Raw genomic sequence first — 19127 nt, forward strand, 5'->3', positions numbered from 1 at the left:
TTGTATTCAGTAACGGACTACAATTTAATCTTCTCAGCTCTGTCTGTAATCCAAGTGCTTACACACAGTTTGAGATGTAAATAGCGACTGCAATATGGAGGTTGTTTCTGTTTACTACACTGAAATAAGCACTTGGCTACAGAGAGAAACTGGTAGCCAGAAAACAGACCAGGGACCAATCCTGAGAATCGACGTCATTGCACGCAGTCTACCAGCATGCTTCCAGGTTGAGAATGGTTTGTAATCGTACCGTGCCAAACCAAGCTCAAGTGGAAATGAACTGTAACTGTTCTTTAGTATTTTTTGAACGGTTCGGCCCGACGGTGGAGAAGCAGCTAATAAGTATCACAAAGTCCCTTTCAAAGATATGCAATTCACTCTGTGACCGTATTTGACAGCTGTTTCACTCATACAAATCCAATTCTTGAATGGGGAAATATCAAAGTCTCAAAAGCTTGCCAAGACATTTGTTTAAGCTTGTTTAACATTTCAAATCAACCATAAAATCTGACACGAACTGTCCTAAAAAAGTTTTTTTATGCTCATATAGTGTGAAAAAATAATTTCAGGTTTGTCCACACGTGCAGTCCCAAGCGCGGCTCTCAGGACACCGGCTGTTTCTATAGCAACCAGAGCTTCTAACGGCGGCTGTAGTGCTGCGATGACTTTACCATTTGGGATCTGGCTCTTTTACTTAGAAGACAAGATTTATTCTGCCATATTGTGCGTTACTTTTTTCTTCCATTTTACAGTAATATGAGTGAACCATCTCGGTTTATATATAGTCATTGGTCTCCATAGATATGTTACTGGTTCTCAGCCTGGAATCATTCTAAGTTTTCCCACTGAAAAAAAGGTAATTTTAGGCCAAAGAAATTGGCTCTACAATGGTCTAAAATCCTGTACAGCAATCATTACAGCAAGAGATCCCTATTACAAAAATATATATATATATATTTATTTAAAATACATTTATTTCATACTAAGTATATTTAAAAATTATTAACATTGACATATGGCTGGAGACTTAATGATATAAAACGTACTCGGTTACTAAACGTAACCTCGGTTCTCTCTAGAAGAGCGAACGAGTACTGCGTCTTAGCTAAGACGCTACGGGAAAAGTCTCTTTTCACGAAATACTGAAGCAAAAAATTATCCTTAATTTTGTATTTTTGTAAAGCGCATTTGCAGCAGTACACAGCCATAGGCGAGACGGCTCGCTCGCTCACTGGCTTGTTCTGCGGCAACTGCACAGCCTATCGAGCGCAGGCTGATGCAACATCAGACCAATAAGGGCGCTTCGCGCCCTTCTTGCCACTTCCCGCCGAAACGGGTGTGGCCCAACCTATAAAAGGAGCTCGAAAAGGCTGACTCACCTGATTTATTTCATCGCCGAAGCGAACCAGAGTGAATCGTACGCACGGCAGAGAACGCAGTACTCGTTCGCTCTTCTAGAGAGAACCGAGGTTACGTTTAGTAACCGAGTACGTTCTCTTACGAGAGCTCTCTCGTACTGCGTCTTAGCTAAGACGCTACGGGAACCCGATGTAAAACGCCGTGCGCGCAGGGATCACACACCGATAAACCTGAAGCAACGCCCAGGATATACAGTGCACAGTCACCTGAGGGACTCACAGAGAGTCCGGGACAGAAAAAAGGGGGAAAAACCCTCCGTCCCATATCTAGCAGCATCCGTAGATGCGGCAATATGACATCACACAGCCGAGGCAAGGCCTGACCAATGTGGCAATGCGGGTCTTACGCAATACTGCCCATATAACAGTCGGCAGCGCCTAGCGCTCATGAATTCAGAATTCCCCTCAGGGCCCTGATTCTTCTATACCGACAGCAGCCTTGCTTGCAAGGCGGGAACCTCCAGGTTATAGAACCTGATAAATGTAGACGGCGAGGCCCAACCCGCCGCCATACATATATCCTGCAAGGAGATCCCAGTAGACCACGCCCACGATGAGGCGACGCCTCTTGTGGAGTGTGCTCTGACGCCCAACGGGCACTGAAGGCCCCTGGAAGCGTAAGCTAACGCTATGGCGTCAACTATCCATCTGGATAGAGTCTGTCTCGAAACAGCCATTCCTTTGGAACGTCCACCGAATGAGACAAATAGCTGCTCCGTCTGCCGAAAGGCAGCAGAGCGAGACACATAAGCTCTTAAAACCCTGACAGGGCAAAGAAGACTCGAGTCTCCATCCTCCCCTGACACCAGCAGGGCGGACAGGGCAATAACCTGAGCCCGAAACGGTGTGTTGAGGGATTTCGGCACATAACCGTGCCTAGGTTTGAGTATGACCCTTGAGTCATTGGGCCCAAACTCCAAGCACGACTGGCTCACCGAGAGCGCGTGCAAATCACCCACACGCTTCACAGAAGCGAGAGCCAACAAGAATACTGTCTTGAACGACAGATGCTGAAGGCTAACCGATTGGATAGGCTCAAAAGGGGGACCCTTCAAGGCCTCCAAAACCGCCGCGAGGTCCCACATAGGGACTGACGGAGGTCTGGGAGGATTCAGCCTCCTAGCTCCTCTGAGGAACCGGATGACTAAATCGTTCCTTCCTATTGACTGACCGGACGCCGCTTCAGAAAACGCCGCGATGGCCGCCACATAAACTTTGAGCGTGGATGGGGCTCTGCCCTTATCCAACAGCTCCTGTAGGAAGGAGAGGACCTCCGTCACCTCACAACTAAGGGGTGAATAACCTCGAGCTGTGCACCAGCTGGAGAACACCGACCACTTCGAGGCATACAGACGTCGTGTCGACGGAGCTCTAGCCTGAGTGATGGTATTTAGCACTCCCACTGCGAGATCAGCGGGTAACCGTTGAGTGCCCATACATGGAGGGACCACAACTCCGGTTGAGGGTGCCAAATCGAGCCCCTGGCCTGCGAGAGGAGATCTCTCCTCAACGGTACCGGCCATGGGGCGACATCTGCTAATTGCATCAAATCTGGGAACCATGGTTGGTTCTTCCAAAGAGGTGCCACAAGCAGTATTGAACATCTCGTTTCTCTCACCCGTTCTATCACCTGCGGAAGGAGGGAGACGGGAGGGAACGCATAAAGCGGGCAGCACGGCCATTTCCGTGACAGCGCGCTTTCGTTCTTGGCAGTGAGCGTTTTCGTGGGACGCAAAGAGGTCCACCTCCGCCATGCCAAATCTCTCCCACAACAGCCGAACTGTTTGCGGGTGTAGAGACCATTCGCCCGTAGGGACATTGCCTCTGGACAGCCTGTCTGGACCCAGATTCTGCAGTCCAGGCACATGCACCGCTCTCAGCGAGCGCACGTTGCGTTGAGCCCAAATCAGGAGGCGTTCCGTCAGCCTGTACAGGTTTCGGGACCCGAGACCGCCCTGGCGATTTATGTAGGACACCACGGACATGTTGTCCGAACGGACTACGACGTGGTGATCCTTGATATGGGGACAAAAGCGCGTCAGCGCATTCTCCACTGCCAGCATTTCCAGGCAGTTGATATGATGGAGCTTTTCCCGTTCTGACCATAGGCCAAAGGACGGTCTGCCTTCGAGCAGCGCTCCCCATCCCGAAGTGGAGGCGTCCGTCGACACCATTTTCACACTCGGGGAAGTCCCCAGGCTTACACCTGATCGGTACCAGCCGTTCGCTGTCCAAGGTGCTAGAGCCGCAACACAGCTCTGATCGACCTTGAAATGCAGCCGGCCAGACGCCCACGCTCTGCGCGGCACCCGAGCCTTCAGCCAGAACTGCAGGGGGCGCATGCGGAGCAGGCCCAGCCGCAGAACCGGAGATGCTGAGGCCATGAGACCCAGCATCCTTTGACAGTGTTTGAGCGACACAGTCGCGCCGCAGCGGAAAGAACTCGCTGCGCGCTGAATGCCCATCGTGCGCTGTGGTGACAGTCGCGCCGTCATGAAACACGAGTCCAGAACTATACCCAGAAACAGGATCGTCTGACTGGGGTTCAGCGAACTCTTCGCCCAATTGACACTGAGGCCGAGCTTCTCGAGGTGATCGAGTAAAACAGCCCTGTGGTCCACGAGCTCCGCTCGTGATTGGGCCAGAACTAGCCAGTCGTCCAAATAATTCAGCACTCGTATGCCTCTGAGTCTGAGAGGAGCGAGCGCTGCATCCATGCACCTCGTAAACGTACGAGGAGCTACGGACAAGCCGAATGGCAGGACTGCAAACTGGTATGCCTGGCCCTCGAAGGCGAATCTCAAAAACCGCCTGTGGTTTGACGCTATCTGTATTTGAAAATACGCGTCCTTCAGATCTATTGACATAAACCAGTCCCCTCCGCGAATCTGCGCGAGGAGCTTCCTGGTCGTGAGCATTTTGAAACTGCGTTTCATCAATGCCTTGTTCAGCTGCCTTAGATCCAGTATGGGCCTGAGACCCCCGTCTCTCTTGGGCACCAGAAAGTATCTGCTGTACAGCCCCCCCTCGCTTTGAGCTTGAGACACAGGCTCTACAGCCCCTTTGCTCAACAGTTTCGATATTTCGGCCCGAAGTATGTGTGCTACTTCTGTTTTGACCGTAGTTTCGACGCGCGCTGAGAAGCGCGGTGGGCGTCGAGAAAACTGTAGCGAGTAGCCTCTCTTTATAATGCCTAGCACCCAATCCGAAACCCCTGGAAGCGCTGACCATGCATTTGCATGAATGGCTAAGGGCTGGATGTGACACGCGCTCCGTTGACTGGGCAACGGCGGCGCTCGAGTGTGCTGTGCATCTGAGGCGGGGAGCGCGCTGATCACAGCGGGCAGATCGCTCATCCTCGACCCCGTTCCGGCGCTTAACCGACTGGAGGGAGGCTGAGCGGGTCCCGTGGGACTCAATATATCTGCGAGTAACCGTGGGCTGCATGTGTGCACTTTTACCACTTCCAACTCGCCGTCTGCCTGTGCAGAATGTACGTGCACGGGCCTCGTTTTTACAGAAGCCCCGCGCCGTAAGTGACATAGTGTATGTGGGCACTGAGAAGTGGGCACGTTTACTATGCGGCGCGCTCGACCGATCTGTGTCGATCTTATGTGCGCCCGCCCTGTGTGCAGGGCTGTGCTTACATGTGGGGATGGGCACTGGGTAGTGGGCATCGTCACTGCATTTAAAGCACCATCGGCCGTGGCCGGACGAGCGTGCACGGGTTTCGTTTTTACAGAAACCGCATGACGCGTGTGACATAGTAATTGTGGGCACTGAGGGGTGGGCACGTTTACTATGTAGTGTGCGCGACCGACTTGAGTCGACATTATGAGCGCAGGCCCTGTGTGTAGGGCTGTGCTTACATGTGGAGATGGGCACTGAGGAGTGGGCATCGTCACAACATTTATAGCACCATCGGCCGTGGCCGGGACACCAGAAAAAACGCTGTTTTTGTGAAACATCTGGGTAGCCGTGATAACGGCTTTTGTGTGCAGGCAAGCGGGCACTCGTGCAGGCTTGCTCATTGCAGAAAACACTGAGGCAGTCGCAACTCTTGGAACTGCAACAGCGGCGCGCTTGGGTGAGAGCTCGGCCGCAGCGGAACTCGAACACCGGCGCTTTCCCAGCAGTGCTAGGATGCTTTCGGGGCTTCTGGCTTCACCGCAATCCTCTGCCGCGGCTCCCGCGGCGCGGGGCGACGGCTCGAAGAGCGAGAACGGGGTCCCGAGCTGCGCTGCTGACGCTGTCGTGATGGCGCAGCAGGAGGCGGTGGGCGTGACTGAGAGCTCTGTGGGGCCGGTCTAGAGCGGCTAGCTGCAGAACTGGAGCGCTTCGGCAAGAAGTGCTTGAACGCCTGTGAAGCTTTCTGGTCCTCGGCGAATCTCTCCACAAACTCGTTGACGGAAGATCCAAAGAGGCCGGCAGGAGTTAGCGGAGCGTCAAGAAACGCAGCGCGCTCAGACTCCTTGATGTCAGAAAGCGTCAGCCACAAATGCCTCTCAGCCACCGTAGCGGAAGCCATAACCCGTCCCATGGCCTGTGCAGCGGACTTAGCAGCGCGGAGGGAGAGATCCGAAGCACTCCTCAGATCCGTGAGACAGATCGCTTCAGGTCCCATCTCATCCAGCTTGCGGAGAAGATCGCCCTGGAAAATCTGTAGCGTCGCCATGGTGTGTAACGCAGACGCAGCCTGCCCAGCAGCAGAGAATATCCGTGTGAGCAGCGATGACGTCATGCGGCAGGCTTTGGATGGCAACGCCGCCTTAGTCCGCCGTCCAGCAGAGGGCGGGCAAAGGTGCGCTGCTATAGCCTGTTCCACCGGCGGAAGTGACAGGTAGCCTCTGTTCTTAGCACCGTCCAGTGTGGAGAATGCTGGCGAAACAGATGAGCGGATTCTCGCCGAGAATGGAGCGTCCCAAGCCTTCGCCACTTCTTCGTGAAGCTCAGGAACCGGCGGGAACCGGCGAGCTCGGCCGAGCTGGAGGCGGTTCTGGTAGGCGCTGCGAGCGGCGCTGCGAGCGGCGCTGCGAGCGGCGCTTCTTACGGCGCTGCGGCGCAGCGGATGATGCAGGCTTCGAGAAGTATGCCAGACGAGTCCTCAGAGTCACCATAGGCATCAGCTCGCAATGAGGACATCCGCCATCAGCGAGCGCAAGCGCTGCATGGTCTTCACCCAGACAGGAGACGCAGATGACATGACGATCTCCTTCGCTGAGCGGGGTTCTGCACGAGCCGCACGAAGGCATCTTTAAAAAGACGCAGCTCTTTTGTGAATGTGCGTCGCAGGGCGAACACACACAGAGATTATGACAGAACAAGGATTATGAAGGATATGGGCGCCGGATAGCGCAGCAGGAACGGCAGTGGAAGGCGGCGGTGCCAGCGGCTTCAGGATGGCTCGTCCTGCTGATATGCTCTTCCAGACGGCGCTTGCTTCCTCGTGATCCAGCGATGCGTGAGCTTCGCTGAAGAGATGAAAAATCAGGTGAGTCAGCCTTTTCGAGCTCCTTTTATAGGTTGGGCCACACCCGTTTCGGCGGGAAGTGGCAAGAAGGGCGCGAAGCGCCCTTATTGGTCTGATGTTGCATCAGCCTGCGCTCGATAGGCTGTGCAGTTGCCGCAGAACAAGCCAGTGAGCGAGCGAGCCGTCTCGCCTATGGCTGTGTACTGCTGCAAATGCGCTTTACAAAAATACAAAATTAAGGATAATTTTTTGCTTCAATATTTCGTGAAAAGAGACTTTTCCCGTAGCGTCTTAGCTAAGACGCAGTACGAGAGAGCTCTCGTAAGAGAACTTATATTTAAACTTTATTTGGAGTACCAATTGTGAACAATGCACATTTCTCAATATTAAGCCTTAAATGTGTTTTAAAATCCCTATTGATTAAGATTGTACATGATCTTTGAATAATATTGGTCTTTAAATTGCAAGATATTTAAAGTGTAGCTAAAGAATGCTTGCAATAGTTCCACTATCACAATCAAATATATTTTAGTATATCTTTATTTAAACTTCAGCACTACTTTCACTTAATTAAGGTGCATTAAGTACAAAACGAAATGTTCAAATGTAGCAGATTTTTACCAGTTTAGCAATTGCAAACATTTTTTTTTTTAGTACATAAATATGTAAATGTATTTGTAGTATACTTAACATGAATGTATATTTCAAATATATTTTAGTTAGTGCTGTCAATCGATTAAAAACTTTAACTAGATTAATCACACATTTTTCTGTGATTAATCGCAATTAATCGCAATAAAAAAGAAATGTTTTTGTACGTTTTTAATATATTTTTTAATGTAATAATGTCACAGTTAAATTTAAATACTTGTTTAAATGACATCTTTTTATGAATGAAGGCCAGTATTACTGATATTAATACAGCTACTGATTTTTTTTTTTTTTTTTTTTTTTACATTTATTATTAGGCTTCAAAAATATAACAGTTTTTAATTTAAGTAAACTTAAAACAATGCTAACATAAACCCATAATAAATGTCATGTTTACTCCTGCCCTTCCTGTCTTAACAGTTAGGAAATATACAGAAATTTAATAAAGTTATCTAAGTTATATGCAGTCTGCACTGCATAAACTATAAATTAAATAGTTAATCCTTATTTAAGCTACAAAAGTTATTTAGTCAAGAGCAGCGAGTCATTTTCTCTGTTCCCTTTGTTCTTTAACTATACTGACAGGAAGCTTTATTGGCTGCTGTCCCTTTAAGAGCAGACAGACACGCGGATCTCACCGTTTATATACTGTCTATGGATCTCGCCTCATTCTCTCACAACTCTTTTTTGTTCATTTTAGACTTTATATAAATCATTTAAGATTGCTTTTATGAGGATAATCGACAAAACTTGGCACTTTGGGATGTTTATTGTTAGTTCAAGCGCTTAAGAGAAATGGATTCTGGCGCCCTGTCTATGCATTGTGTGTGTGTGTGTGTGTGTGTGTGTGTACGTGTGTATGTGTCATATAAGGGCATTCACAGACAGCGCATTCTCTTTTGTCTTGCCGCGCTTGAAATGTTTAAAAGCATTTAAATGAATAAGAGCGTGATCATATAATGTAAAGCTAGCCAACGGATGGCAGAAAATACGGATGCTGCGTTAATTGCGTTAAATATTTTGACACGTTAAACCAGACAAAAATTAATCGCATGCGTTAACGCGTTAACGTTGACAGCACTAATTTTAGTATATTTATCTTTCACTAGGGCTATGCAAATAAAACTCTTTAAAACTGGACTTCTATTATAACTGAACAATGTGTCAGTCCAACACGTGTAAATTGATAATGCATTCATTATATACAGTATTTGCATAACAGTAGCTCCTAAATATGCTGTATCAAATTACTTAATATGATAATATATGTGAGTAAAACTTGTAAGACTGGAATACACTGCACAACTTTGTACATGAAAAAAACTCACAAAGAAACTTGTGGATGGAGACACATGACGAATGTTCAAAAATGGCTTAAATGTTCAATATCCTCCAAATGGATGGAATTATAATCTAAAGATAAAAAAAAAAAGTTGGTTTTGAGAGAGGTTGGCAGGTCCCTTGCCAGAGCTCCAGGCAGCATTTTCAGAACTAATGAGTACTATATTAGTCAAGTTAGTTAGAAAATGCAGCCAAAAGCCAACTATGTATTTTGCCAGCTGGTGGTTTATTACAAGAACTCTGTGACTGAAAAGGGCAGTGATCCTCATGTCCGGTTTCTCTCAGTTTGCATTCACAGTCACTGTGTTACATCATGCCTAACACCGTCAGATATTCGCCAGAGCTCTTGGCCTCAGCTCAGTGGAGAACTTAGGACGTCCCCAGCAGAATGTCAATATGTGAGATCCAGTATTCCAACAGAGAGGAATTGACAGGAACTCACCACAGATTTACATGAAAACTCATGAAGTGCCGAGCGAGCGCGTGGGCTGAACATGTTATTCACCATATAGTTGGTCTATTAACATAACAAGTCTCAAGAGCATGTTACGAGAGTCTGCATGTCTGCTGGAGTCTGTGCAGTCAAAGAAAGAGCACAAGAAAAAAAATGGCATGAGGTATAAAGCACAGTGACTTGATTGTCAGTCAGGTTACCTTTATAACAAGCTCTTTTTGTGCAGACACTGGTGCGGTTCTTCCATGCTGATGGAGAAGGGCTGCTTTTGGAAGACCTTAAGAGTGGAGAATATAAGGTATTCTTATTTTTAATCAATGTGGCTAATGAAATGAGTGAGCATGAGGCTTCATCCGCCATTCATTCCCTCTTCCTTCCCATCAGGCCCTGGACGAGGAGCTACGTCTGAACAAATGCTCATCCTTTGAGCTGATCGAACAGTATTTCCTGGAGAAAATCTCCCAGCAGGTGGGTAGGAGTCTTGCTGAGCTGCTACAGCTTTTAGCTCCAGCCCTGCAGAGAGAGGAGGTGTTGATTAGGAGCTAAGACATCACAAATACTATTCCTTCCTCTGATGATTAAAAGTTTACATCAGTCATTTCCTCTTTGACTAAGCGTTCTTTGCACTGTGAAAGATTTCGCAGCCTCTGACTGTGTCTCAAATCCTGCTAAGATGACTTGCTGTCTGCTGCCTACGGGGGCAGATGTCTGCACAACCAGCATGTCATGAAACCCAACCGCACCTCGTAAATGTCTGATCTGAGTTGCTTTCACAGGCAGCAACTTTGCAAACTTCTCGATTTAAAAAAAAGTTTGCTGCTAAAAACATATCATTCCTCACGTCAAGTACACGAAAAACAGGTCCCACAGTTGATGTTGGCATGTTGCTAAACAAGTCAGTTCTTTAATAGTTATCTAACGTGCAGAGCTGTATGCAAGCATCATAGTTCTTAACACACGTTGGCTCGTGGGTTCTTGGCTTTGTTGCAAGGAGAACACTGAGCTAAATTTAGAAGTTAATGTGGGAATTCGAGGGATTTTGCTTAGGGTATGAAAACTTAAGGCATTTCTTGTCCTCCTTTTTCATTACAACATTGAACATGACAGCAAATGCACACAAAATAAATTTTCTTCTAAACTGACATCCCTCTAATCTGGAAAGTCAGGGTTAAAATAAAAACCGGTGGTGGTGTTCATGTAAGGTAAATATGATATTTCAACATGACCTGAAGTAAGATTTATCCAATAACTTAATACCACTATATAGATGGGAGATACATGCAGGGTTGCCACAAGTTTTGGCCACAGTGTGGTGTCCCAATCTCAGAAAATAGCATAATTTCACCACTTACAATTTGAGACAATTTTCATACAAGGTCCACATCAATGGTGCCCAAAAATGCTATTTCACTTGCTTTTGAAGCACAACCTGTTAGATACATTTTCACTAAAAGCAATTGTAGAGTTTCAACCTTGTCTAAGGTGTTATTAGTCCTAAACTTGATGTGAATGTTATATGTATTATTTGCTATAGATGGTAATCTTTAACAGATGCATTTGCTTTACAGAGAATCTTAAAGCACAGTCGTTTTGGTCGTATCAGTGTGAAGTGTTACTATGATGCCCCTGAGCAAAGACTCACTGTGGAGATACTGCATGCAGCTGACCTCATTGCTCTGGATGCGAACGGTAAAACAAAACAAAATTATATATATATATATATATATATATATATATATATATATATATATATATTTATATACTGTATATACCTTATATTAATCCTTATTGTTTTTTAATGCTAATTTCCCTTATGTTTACATTTACCTTTAGATCTCTCTTTATTCGTTCATGGAAAAAAAAATCTTTAAAAACACTAGTAATGTAAGAACACTGTTAAATGTAATATTTAGCATACCTCAAAATGATTATCAATTTCCATACAGTGCATTATAATATTTAGATGCCTAAATTCACTTACAGTATAGCATTTAAAGTATTTGTTTTTGTATTTTTATTTATTCAGGAAAAAAAATAATTTGTAATATCTGACTGATTTTTTTATATATCTATGAATCCATATTCTAGCAATGCTTCTACTGTAAACCCCTAAGCCTAATTATTTAAAAAATGTGCATGTAAAATATATTTTTAAGTCATTTCAAATTAAAATGTGGAAATCTCCTATTGACTAACATTGACATAGTTTAGCATTCAAAATATTTAAGAAAGTAATGATTTCATAACATTTGCATCCTGAAATTTATTGGTCTTTTTTATATCTGTTGTTTGTTGCATTTTTTAACCAATTTTACATTGTAACAAATGAGTTGCATTGTGTGTTCATTCTGATGTGAAGGTTTTCCTAAAATATTGGCACTTTTCCTTTTCTGCTGTGTTTACTACTGCCGTTTTCTTCCAAATCTAGTTGATATATTCTGTTTTGATCTGTTACTGGATTTGTCTCTTTCATAGGCCTCAGCGACCCATTTGTCATCGTGGAGCTGTGTCCTCACCATCTGTTCCCCACGGCTCGGAGTCAGCGCACCCAAGTGAAGCTCAAAACCCTGCATCCGGTTTTTGATGAGCTTTTTTACTTGTGAGTACCACACCAACTGCTTACCTTAACACTTGAGTCCCAGCGCCCCAAACAGCTCTTTGATCCTATTTGCTTCTTCACAGCCATGTCAGCCCTGAGCAGTACAGGCACAGGTGTGCCTGTCTGACCTTCACTGTAATGGACTATGACTGGTTGTCCACGAATGATTTCGCTGGCGAGGCTGTTGCCCCACTGAGTGACTTCTGCTGGCCGGGCAGGCCAAGTGCCACACCTGCTGGAAAGACCCTTCAACCCGTTATCCTGCACTTGTCTCGCCAAAAACCAAGCGGTATGCTAATCTGTCCATTTTATCCACCTACCAGTGACATTTCTCCTTAAGAGCAAACATAAAACATCTTAAATCAGGGGCTGCTTCTGAAGACCTACTGAACCTTCATGTAGAGTTCAGATCTAGTCCTTCTCTTAAACCTGCCTGTAATTGTCTAGTAATCTTTATTAGCTGGATCAGATGTGTCTGAATAGGCCCTATAACAGTGCTGAGTCCTATAGAATAATGCTGAATTTTAAAGTAAACATGACATTATTTAAAGACTGCTGATTATTTCTACATTAGAGATAAAGATAGAAAGGCTAGTAAGACTGGTTAGATTTCATTATTTTGTCAGCATTGCTTAGTGTTTAGTATCTGTTGCAGCCTGTCCTCTTGAAAGGATTTTCAATTATATGTGTCATTGTCTATCGAGAGGTCTGCCACATCGACATTATTGTTGTGTCTGGTCTGATGGATTCATTTCTGACTGAGTTACTTCTTGTGATACAGAAAAGCCCATCATGAAGATGCTGGAGGCGAGAACGGGAGACAGAGAGGCTCAAGAGTTTGTGCGAAAGCTGAAAGAGATCGAGAAGTCAATGGAGGAAGAGTAATGTGTCCCCTGTAGTGCACGTATTTCTGCTGGTGGTCTTTTTTACCTGTTGTTTACTCTTTAAATGTAATGTTTACTCTTTAAATGCAAACTCTTTTAAATGTATTTTTCACTGTTGTCAAGAAAAAAAGGTAGTATTTTATCACTGTTCAGCACTTAATGTGTGCTGTGTTTTGATGTTGAAGCCCTCTGATGGAGCTTACTGTTCATAGGATTGTATGAATTTAGTAGTAGAAGGGTCTATTTTGAAAGAAGCATTTGAATTTGAACACTTATCTGAGCTTATAGATTATTACTTGAACTCAGAGAACTTGAACTCTGAAATAGACACAAGATGTTTACTTGAGGATTTTCAACAAACACTACAGAAGTAACAGAAGTTCTATACATGCAGCAGCTTCGCAAGGCCGCGTACACACTGCAGATAAATACAGAAAAAAATTAAATAAAAGTATCAGTATTTTGGCTTGTTTTCAAGTCTAAACATTCTTTTAGAGATTAGTTTTTCATCTAGAATATGAAAAAATACACATTTTGTTCACTTTAGGAATAGTATATTAAGTATTTTGTTGCTTTTTTGTGTAAAAACAAAGAAATTGTGCTTTTTTTCAGGTTTATGCTTTTTAGCATTACAAATTTTGGGGTTAGTAATTTTTTAAAGTCTCTTATGGCTATATATATTTATTTTGGTCTCTTAGGCTATATATATTTATTTAAAATAATTAAAAAATTTATTTTTTTATTCATTTTCAAATATCATTTATTCCTGTGATGCAAAGCTGCATTTTTAGCATCATTACTCCAGTCTTGTGTCACATGATCCTTCAGAAATCATCCTAATATGCTGATATGCTTCTCAAGAAACATTTCTTAATATTATACATGTTAAGAAAACAGTCGTTCTGCTTAATATGTTTTGTAGAAACTGAGATACATTTTTATTTTCATGATGAATACAAAGTAAAAACAAAAAGAATTGATTGTAACATTATAAATGAGATTTACTGCCACTTCTGATCAATTTAGATGAAAGCATTAATTTATTTAAAAATCTGATCTCAACCAACTGCAAAAATTTCTTCAAAAATAGCTGAGTGTCTCAAACTACCAGCCCGCAAGATAGTTTCATACGGCTCCTTGAGTTTATCTTTGCACCAAGCCCATAAATCAAATGTCATTTAATATTTCCCCAGAAAATTTGAGATGGAGAATGTTGGCATCTTTGTTTTTTACAGCCAAACAATTGCTATGGTTATCACCATGTCAACCATCTCAAAAGTGACTCTTGTATTCCACACACACGGAAGGGATCCACAGCCGCATTCAAATGCAGTCGTCACTCCCAAAACTTTGTAGTGTGTACGTGGCCTACATGTAGCAAGAAAGGCAACAGAATGTTAATGACTTTTTCCATGTAATCGTACAGCAGCGCAGATATGATAATGTTTCCCTTATTATTGATCGAAAGTGTTCTCTGTTCGCTCTGATCAAGGAAAAGTCTTTTATCTTAAACCGTGAATGTTCAGTACTTGTCCTTGAAACCCACTGGATTGTGTTGAGATTTTATCATAGCATTTCTGTAAGATGTTGTCTTTCCTAAAGAACGTATTCGTTTATGCCAAGTGGTTTATCAATTTACGGGTTTAATGTTCAGATGGTTCTTTTCTCTTGTATTTTCTCTGCCAAATGACTTGTATTTATTGCCAGTAAACGATTAGGGTAAAAAAAAAAAAGACTTTTCCACATTGCAAAGGCTTTTCACCACTATGTTTTGAATGTCTGGCTACGTTTGTGACTAAAGCAGTACAGTATAGGGGTTTATTCGATTTATGAACTATTCTATCACATTCTTTCCCATCTGTACATTACCAGTAGCTCTCAGCAGGCCATTTCCTATTCAGCTATTATTACTTCAGCCTGTTACTTTTCCTCACCAGCATCTCTCTTCTTCTGACCTTCACACTTATCATGTGCTATTCACCTCCTGGTGAGTGAAAACCACCAGGAATGAGCCACTCACAAACAAATGAAGGCCAAAGCCTGCTGAAACATACCGCAGCACCCAGCAACACTGATATTACTGCTCCACTTGAAACATGCTCAAGAATGTGATACTGTCAGCAACTCTCTGTCTCCTTTGTGACTCCAGTAATGGTGTATATGGTGTGTGTGTGTGTGTGCATGCACGTGTGTGGCTGCGTGCACTTTGAATTCAATAAACAGATGATGACGATTAGAGAGAGACGTGTTTATGCTGAAAACATTGAGTCATTGAGGGATCATGATGTTTTTTGGTTTAGTTTTTTAGCACTTTTTCTGCACATGGTGTTGTGGTGGCCTTCACGTTTCATCTTCTCCCACCATCAGAGACGTTTTCAACCTCATTATCACTGTATGCTTTCAAACCCACACTGCAACTGAGCCTCACAATTCTGCAGGTAGTCCAGGTATTTGATAAATACAGAATTGCAGAAATCCATAATTTTATACCCTTGTTTTTTATTATATATATATATATATATATATATATATATATATATAGAGAGAGAGAGAGAGAGAGAGAGAGAGAGAGAGAGAGAGAGAGAAAGAGAGAGAGAGAGAGAGAGAGAGAGTTTTAGTATAATATGAATTTATAGACCCTATTTTTCAACGCGGAAGTGTTTTGTGTGAATGTCCGAGACTTCCGATTTACTTGCCGCCAAGTAAAATAACAAAAGTATATTTTACAAAAACAGTCAGTTATTCTTCATTATTTATTTATTTATTTACCGAAAAAAAAATGGTATTCGTGAGATTCTATTTAATTATCGTCATAAACAACCTGCTTTGTATCTTTAAAAACATGTATTGCATTTAGTTTAAAACCAAGCTCTCGCTCGCTCTCACGTTACAAAGGTGGTACGTTTCAGATTTAGTGTCGATTATCAAGTTTTATGAAACAAAATGTTTGAACAAACTTGCAGTGCAACACTCACAAGAAGAAATTCACCAGCAGGTGTCCCCACAGATTTCAGTATGACTGTCTTTAGTTCCTTGTCCGGACACTAGGTGGCGTATTAAGAGGTAAGATGGGTCAACATTTGAACGGTAAAGAAAATACTGACAGGGCTCTTTAAAGGACAGATAACAGTATCATAAAAGACAAAAGGGCAAAACGCCTACTGGAAGAGGTGGGAAGCTAATCTGTGTTGCATTGCAGCATCATAATTATAAGCACAGATAAGACACCTACTTATTAACTCCAGTTATTATGTATAGTTATTATACTAATAATTTACTGTAGCAGTCTTAGTTCAAAACTAGCATGGCAACACTGCCTCGTATTGTTTACAATGTATCATTAGATTGCTAAAATTAGATGTTTTAATATTGCTTTGGCTTTGAGGTGTAGCCTATTCTGAAACCTTTTGCATATGCATACTAATCTTAGAAAATAGTAATAGAATGTTTAAATGTATTTAATCTATGTGATGCAAGTGAAGGCCACAAAGTTTGTCAAATGATAGATGTCTGAGTCATATTTCACCCTAAAGACTAGCCTATATATAGTTAATATAATTGTATTACAAAGTATGGTTATTTGCATTATATATTTTATCATTAGAATGCAATGAAAATTACACATTGCTTAAATTGTAAAGTATTTATACATAATGATAGTATTAGCAGGTATTTCATACATTATGTGTGTTCAAATTACATTTGTCAAGATTTATTTTATTATTATTATTGTTATCTTCCGACTGGCAGTGCTCCACTGAGTTGTGCTCGGAGATCAGCGTGTGCTGGAAACTGACCTGAAAGGTCCACTTCCAGCCTCCTTGCACATGTTTGTGTCCTGGCTGCGTCTCATAAAGCCAGCCATGGGCTGTTAAATCTCTAAGTGGCTCCTGCTGATGGTCAGGCTCTGTGGACTGTTATACCTGGTGTGTGGGCCTGATTGGACCCAACAGACTAGTCTGTGTTCCAAATAAACCACTTCACTGCCTACATAGTCAGCTGTCTTCTAAGACAGAATCCATAATGGAACCTCGCAGGTGATTGATTTAGGTCACTCTATATGGGCAGATACAGCACTCTGCATGGGTGAGAATTAAATGTTATGTTTTCGGACACTTAATGTTAATAGCATATTAAATTAAATTTTTTTTTTTTGCATATTTGACACTCTTAAAAGATTCAGATCATCAAACTAATTTTAATATTACACAAAGATAATGCAAGTAAATACAAAATGCAGATGATTTCATTTATCAAGGGGAAGAGACCTGTCCAGACCTACGTGAAAAATTAATTGCCCCCTCCTGTTAAATCATGAAAGAACTGTGATTAACCACATTATTTTAGAAATCTGAGTTAAACTTCACTAGCCACTCCCAGGCCTGATCACTGCCAGACCCGTTGAATCAAGAAATCACTTGAATAGAACCTGTTTGACAAAGTGAAGCATGATTAAAGAGCAACACATCATGCCGCGATCTAAAGAAATTCAAGAACAGATGAGAAACAAAATAATTGACATGTATCAGTCTGGAAAGGGTTTTAAGCCATTTCTAAGGCTTTGTGACTCCAGCCAACCACGGTCAGAGCCATTATCTACTAATGGAGAAAACTTGGAACAGTGGTGAACCTTCCCAGGAGTGGCCAGCCTACCAAAATTACTCCAAGAGTGCAACGACAACTCATTCAGGAGGTCATAAAAGAACCCAGAATAACATCTAAATGGACCGGTAGTAGTGTGATGGTCTGCGGCTGCTTTGTAGCTTCAGGACCTGGACGATTTACCATAATTGATGGATGCTGTGGCATGAACTTAAACAGTCCATTGATGCTCAAAAACCCTCCAATGTGGCTGAATTAAAACAATTCTATAAGAAGAGTGCATAGCGGTGTGAAAGACTCATTGCCAGTTATCGCAAACGCTTGATTGAGTTGTTGCTACAAAGTACTTTTTCACATAGTGCCTGGCATGTTTGGACAGCTTTGTTCCCTTAATAAATGAAATAATTTCAAAACTGCATTTTGTTTTTACTCTGGTTATCTTTGTGTAATAATAAAATTTGTTTGATAATCGGAATCTTTTAAGTGTGACAAATATGCAAAAAATATAAAACCTGAAGGGGACAAAAACCTTTTCACGGCACACGGAAGACAAAGCCTTCATTTAAGGAACAAGACTCCTTCAAATGCAGCCTCTGTAGGCAGCCAACTACGATTTGGAAAAGAGCAACAGACTCACGTTCACAGCTTGCTCACTGACTCACTCATTCCCCTAAAGCACTTATTCACTTACACGTTCATTCAGATGTTCCGGCAGGATATAGATGAGATCCCCTGATGTCACGAACAGGAACTTTTTTTATCCTTATGGCCATTACATCACATTATTAACACATAACAGGCCTAGTCGTGTCTGGTGGTGGGGGGAGGGCTAATTGCATTTCCATTCCATTTGTCATACATGTTGTCATGATGGACATCTCCTTACACATGGTCCTCATCCAGCCTGAACTTCCTGGACAGATGCAGCAGGACTTTTTAAACCCGATTAGCACTCGTCCTGGATGTGGATCTCTCCGTGGGGGAGCGAGGCCTCTTCTGAGTGCATGTGTGAGGGCCACATGGTGATTGGGACGCCTGCCTCACAGTAACAGCTTTGTGTCTAATAAAGAACAGAGGGTAGATGAGGAGAGAAGTGCAGACCCACTGTCAATCCTTCATAAATATTACATAGAATGACTGATGAGGGGCACAGAATGAGAGCATGTTTGATAAGATGGAATGTGCTGATATGAATGCCCACGCCCGCTGAACGTCCTGAATTATTCAGAGGACATGCACTACTGCGTCTTCACAAACATGAGTTAATTCTCTAAACCACCACATTTTGGTAATCAGCACTTTTTTTTCTTTCAACTCATTTAGAAAGTTTGATCTCATGCCCTAAAGGACTATTCTGGGTTGAATTGCTAGCAACTTAAGCTATTGCTGCAAATGCTTAATGATTAGCACAGAAAAAAAGCTTTATAATGAAAACACATTTACTCATTTTAATGCTATAGCAATGGAATAAATGTTATGCAACTGTTAGGCAAACATTTTTCACACTGTTTCAAGATCGTAACACTTTAAGATTAGTTTTAGAATGCATTAGCATAAAAGAGTGATTGAATCTAAAAAGCACTGCCTGCATAAAGCAAACAGCAAACTCTTATGTAGGCCTATAGTGCATAACCAGAATTTCATTCCACTTAGGAAGTCCCCTCTAAAAGGATGGTTTAGCCAACTTAGCGGCTAAAAACCCTTTTTT

General features: G+C 42.9%; 1 protein-coding gene across 2 annotated transcripts in view; it reads left to right on the top strand.

Moving 5' to 3' along the window:
• LOC132150021 (BAI1-associated protein 3-like) overlaps positions 1 to 13470 on the top strand; it is a 61890-nt gene extending 48420 nt beyond the window's left edge. For both annotated transcript variants that reach the window (XM_059559214.1, XM_059559213.1), the window contains exons 29-34: positions 9561 to 9632; positions 9719 to 9802; positions 10903 to 11023; positions 11810 to 11933; positions 12017 to 12222; positions 12715 to 13470. In XM_059559214.1, the coding sequence (XP_059415197.1) occupies positions 9561 to 9632; positions 9719 to 9802; positions 10903 to 11023; positions 11810 to 11933; positions 12017 to 12222; positions 12715 to 12818 (711 nt within the window). In that variant the 3' untranslated portion in view covers positions 12819 to 13470. The remainder of the gene's footprint in view (positions 1 to 9560; positions 9633 to 9718; positions 9803 to 10902; positions 11024 to 11809; positions 11934 to 12016; positions 12223 to 12714) is intronic.
• Positions 13471 to 19127: the final 5657 nt, after the last annotated feature.

Source organism: Carassius carassius, chromosome 1 (assembly GCF_963082965.1).
Source record: "Carassius carassius chromosome 1, fCarCar2.1, whole genome shotgun sequence".
Lineage (NCBI taxonomy): Eukaryota > Metazoa > Chordata > Actinopteri > Cypriniformes > Cyprinidae > Carassius > Carassius carassius.